This window comes from Adelges cooleyi, unplaced genomic scaffold, assembly GCF_023614345.1.
Source record: "Adelges cooleyi isolate 19-005CV unplaced genomic scaffold, UGA_ACOO_1.1 ACOO_flye_CR_arks_rails_tigmint_CR_PRNA_675, whole genome shotgun sequence".
NCBI classification, from domain to species: Eukaryota; Metazoa; Arthropoda; class Insecta; order Hemiptera; family Adelgidae; genus Adelges; species Adelges cooleyi.
Window position 1 is genome coordinate 7,665 of NW_026096377.1, and position 3,596 is coordinate 11,260.

Genomic DNA, 3,596 nt, shown 5'->3' on the forward strand with positions numbered 1-3,596 from the left:
CATAAACTGACTTGTTTTGACAGAACAATGAAAGCCATATAAATGATTATTGTTATTTTTATATATTGTACTATCACAACAATTACAACAATAGACTTTTAAATACACGGTTTAACATGTTTCGTTCAATTCTTAATAATATTGTAAAAATGAATTTTTTTCCCTCATGTCGATTCCTAGGATAAACCCAATACTTAGTTATCTATTGAAACAAAGACAAAACTTCCTTGGGTTGTTCCTATCTCCCTAAAGTTCTTCGAGTGCTTTCTTCTCGTATAGTCTTATTTGTCTTCTAATTGTCTTATTTGCCAGCTCCTTGAATTGTTTATATCTCCCTTGATTTTTTTGCGATGGATTGTGTATCATTTGCATGCGAGCCTCGTTACGCTTCTTTACTGCTTCTATACACTCATTATTGAACATTTTTTTGTACTAATTGATGTAATAAGAAACATATGATGCCATTAAAAAAAAAAAAAATTTCTCCTTTTTGAGGCTTATAATGATTGGTGACCAAAATTTTCAAAATATAGTACAATGTGTACCAAAAAATCTTGGAAAACATTTTTTAGCCGAGTCTGCAACCACGATAGAGCATTTACATGTCTCGTTGAAGTACCGAGATAAATGTATAGTAGTAGTGGAATTATAAATAATGATATAGTATATTAAGAAGCAGTAATCACCCCTATCTTCCACCCCTATCTCCCATCCTTATCTCTTATCAGAAAACAGCGTAACGCTTTTTTCGATATAATTTTTTCAGTTATGTGCCAGAGCTAATTCCCACCCCCAACCTCATCTTCATCCCCATTTCTTTTTTGGTAACGCATTTTTCGTTATAATTTTTTCAATTATGTGCCATAGCAAAAACATGTAAATGTCAAAAATATTGCACAAAATATTAATATATTCTGAGAAAATGAGTGTGTTATCTTTAATGAATAACCCTGTATACAATATATCATATTATAATATGGCATACGGAAAAGTCAACATTCAACGGTACTCACTTTTAGTAGGTAAATAATAAGCATGTTTTATTTTCGGCTAATAGTTACAATTTTCTAATTTATATGGTAAGCCTTCTTTCTATGAGTAACCTTAGGGCTAAAATTGCTTCACTTTTACCAATTCCCTGTCTAAAACAGAATTAATCTTCATCGAGCTCTTCTTCGTTTTTATTCTTTATTCTATTTTGACATTTTCATGATTTAGATCTGGCACATAACCGAAAAAAGTTTTACTAACAAAAAAACCGTTACGGACACGGAGAAGGGGTTGGGGGTGGGAATAGAGTCAAGGGTGAGAATAGGGTTGGGGTGAGAGTGGTGGTGGTTTGCTTTGGCACATAACCGAAAAAACCATTACGCTGTTATCTGATCTTATTTCAAATAACTTATACTAGGTATCTTTTCCGACGTTTTTTAATAATTCTGCAGGGATATCATCTACTTCTGCCACTTTACCTTGTGTCAATTCACTTAGTGATTTAACTAAGTTAAATTCTTATACTATATGTGTGTAAAAAGGTTTCTCACCTGTGAGTGTCATCATGTGGTTTTTAAGATGTCCTATTTCGGAAAATGTCCTTTTACATATCTCACATTAAAAAGCTTTCTCGCCCATATGTGTTATTTTCTGCATTTTTCAAACTCCAGACCGTGAAAATGCCTTCTTGCATATGTCACATTGAAAAGATTTCTCGCCCGTGTGTGTCATTTTGTGTCGTTTTAGGTGTCCAGAAAGTGAAAATGTCTTCTTACATATCTCATATTGAAAGGGCCTCTCACCAGTATGTGTCATTTTGTGTGTTTTAAGATTTCCAGACCGTGAAAATGTCTTCTTGCATATCTCACGCTGAAAAAGCCTCTCGCCTGTGTGTGTCTTTTTGTGCTTTTTTAATTCTCCAGATCGTGAAAATGTCTTTTTACACATCTCACATTGAAAAGGCCTTTCACCAGTATGTGTCCTTTTGTGAATTCTAAGAGTTCCATCATGTGAAAATGTCTTCTTACATATCTCATATTGAAAGGGCCTCTCACCAGTATGTGTCCTTTTGTGAATTCTAAGAGTTCCATCATGTGAAAATGTCTTCTTACATATCTCATATTGAAAGGGCCTCTCACCAGTATGTGTCATTTTGTGTGTTTTAAGATTTCCAGACCGTGAAAATGTCTTCTTGCATATCTCACACTGAAAAGGCCTCTCGCCTGTGTGTGTCATTTTGTGCTTTTTTAAATCTCCAGATCGTGAAAATGTCTTTTTACATATCTCACATTGAAAAGGCCTCTCACCAGTATGTGTCATTTTGTGTGTTTTAAGATTTCCAGACCGTGAAAATGTCATCTTGCATATCTCACACTGAAAAAGCCTCTCGCCTGTGTGTGTCCTTTTATGCTTTTTTAAATCCCCAGATTGTGAAAATGACTTCTTACACATCTCACATTGAAAAGGCCTTTCACCATTATGTGTCCTTTTGTGAATTATAAGAGTTCCATCACGTGAAAATGACTTCTTGCATATGTCACATTGAAAAGGTTTCTCGCCAGTATGTGTCCTTTTGTGTCGTTTTAGGAGTTCAGAAAGTGAAAATGAATTCTTACATATATCACATTGAAAAGGTTTCTCGCCAGTATGTGTCCTTTTGTGCTTTTTTAAATTTCCAGAATGTGAAAATGTCTTCTTACATATCTCACATTGAAACGGTTTCTCGCCAGTATGTGTCCTTTTGTGTCGTTTTAGGAGTCCAGAAAGTGAAAATGAATTCTTACATATATCACATTGAAAAGGTTTCTCGCCAGTATCTGTCCTCTTGTGCTTTTTTAAATCTTCAGAAAATGAAAATTTATTTTTACATATCTCACATTTAAAAGGTTTTTTGAACATATGTGTCTTTATGTGGTTTTTAAGATATGTTAATCGTGCAAACGTCTTTTTGCATATATCACACTGAAAAGGCCTCTCAGCTGTATGTGACCTTTTGCGCTTGGTTATATTTCCAGTTGAAATTGTCTTTAAACCGAATTCGCACTGAAATGGTTTTTCGACGGTGTATTTTTTAATTGATCTGAATGGAGTTTCTTCAGTTTGAATTTTATTATATTTCATTGAACTGTTGAGTGTATTGCTAATAAAAAAATAATAAAAATATGAAGATAATAACTGAATAGTAGTCAATCTGTAATGAAACGTTATCCATTTTTATCCAATTCTTACTTAGTACAATGAGGATGCAAATCTTCGTACTTGATAACTGTTAAATCTTGGTTTTCTTCAATTTTTATCTCAGATACAAAAAAACAATCATTCCCGATTTCGTCAGCCTCCTGTTTAATTGCAGTCATGGTCTTTGGTTTTTGAACTGACATTTCTTTTTTTTTAATGCTTGTTATATCGATAACTGATCCAACAAAACTTTAAAAAACAAATAAAACAAATTATACAACAAAACTCTTTACATTTATAACAAAAAATAACAAACACAAATATTTAGATTATTCATTTTCAATTTCTTTAAAGCCGATGCACTTTTAGCAATTAATTAAGAATTTTTTCTTTCATTGTAACCTTTGTTAAAATGTAGTTTTGTAAGT

At 32.8% G+C, this 3,596-nt stretch overlaps 1 protein-coding gene across 1 annotated transcript; it reads right to left on the minus strand.

Annotated features, from left to right (window-relative positions):
• Positions 1-1,404: 1,404 nt before the first annotated feature.
• LOC126845125 (zinc finger protein 782-like) lies at positions 1,405-3,371 on the minus strand. The gene is made up of 4 exons (XM_050583681.1): positions 3,220-3,371; positions 2,130-2,839; positions 1,542-1,574; positions 1,405-1,496 (listed from the first exon to the last, which is right to left on the minus strand). The coding sequence occupies exons 1-4, from the start codon at positions 3,369-3,371 to the stop codon at positions 1,405-1,407; spliced, it is 987 nt and encodes a 328-aa protein (XP_050439638.1).
• Positions 3,372-3,596: the final 225 nt, after the last annotated feature.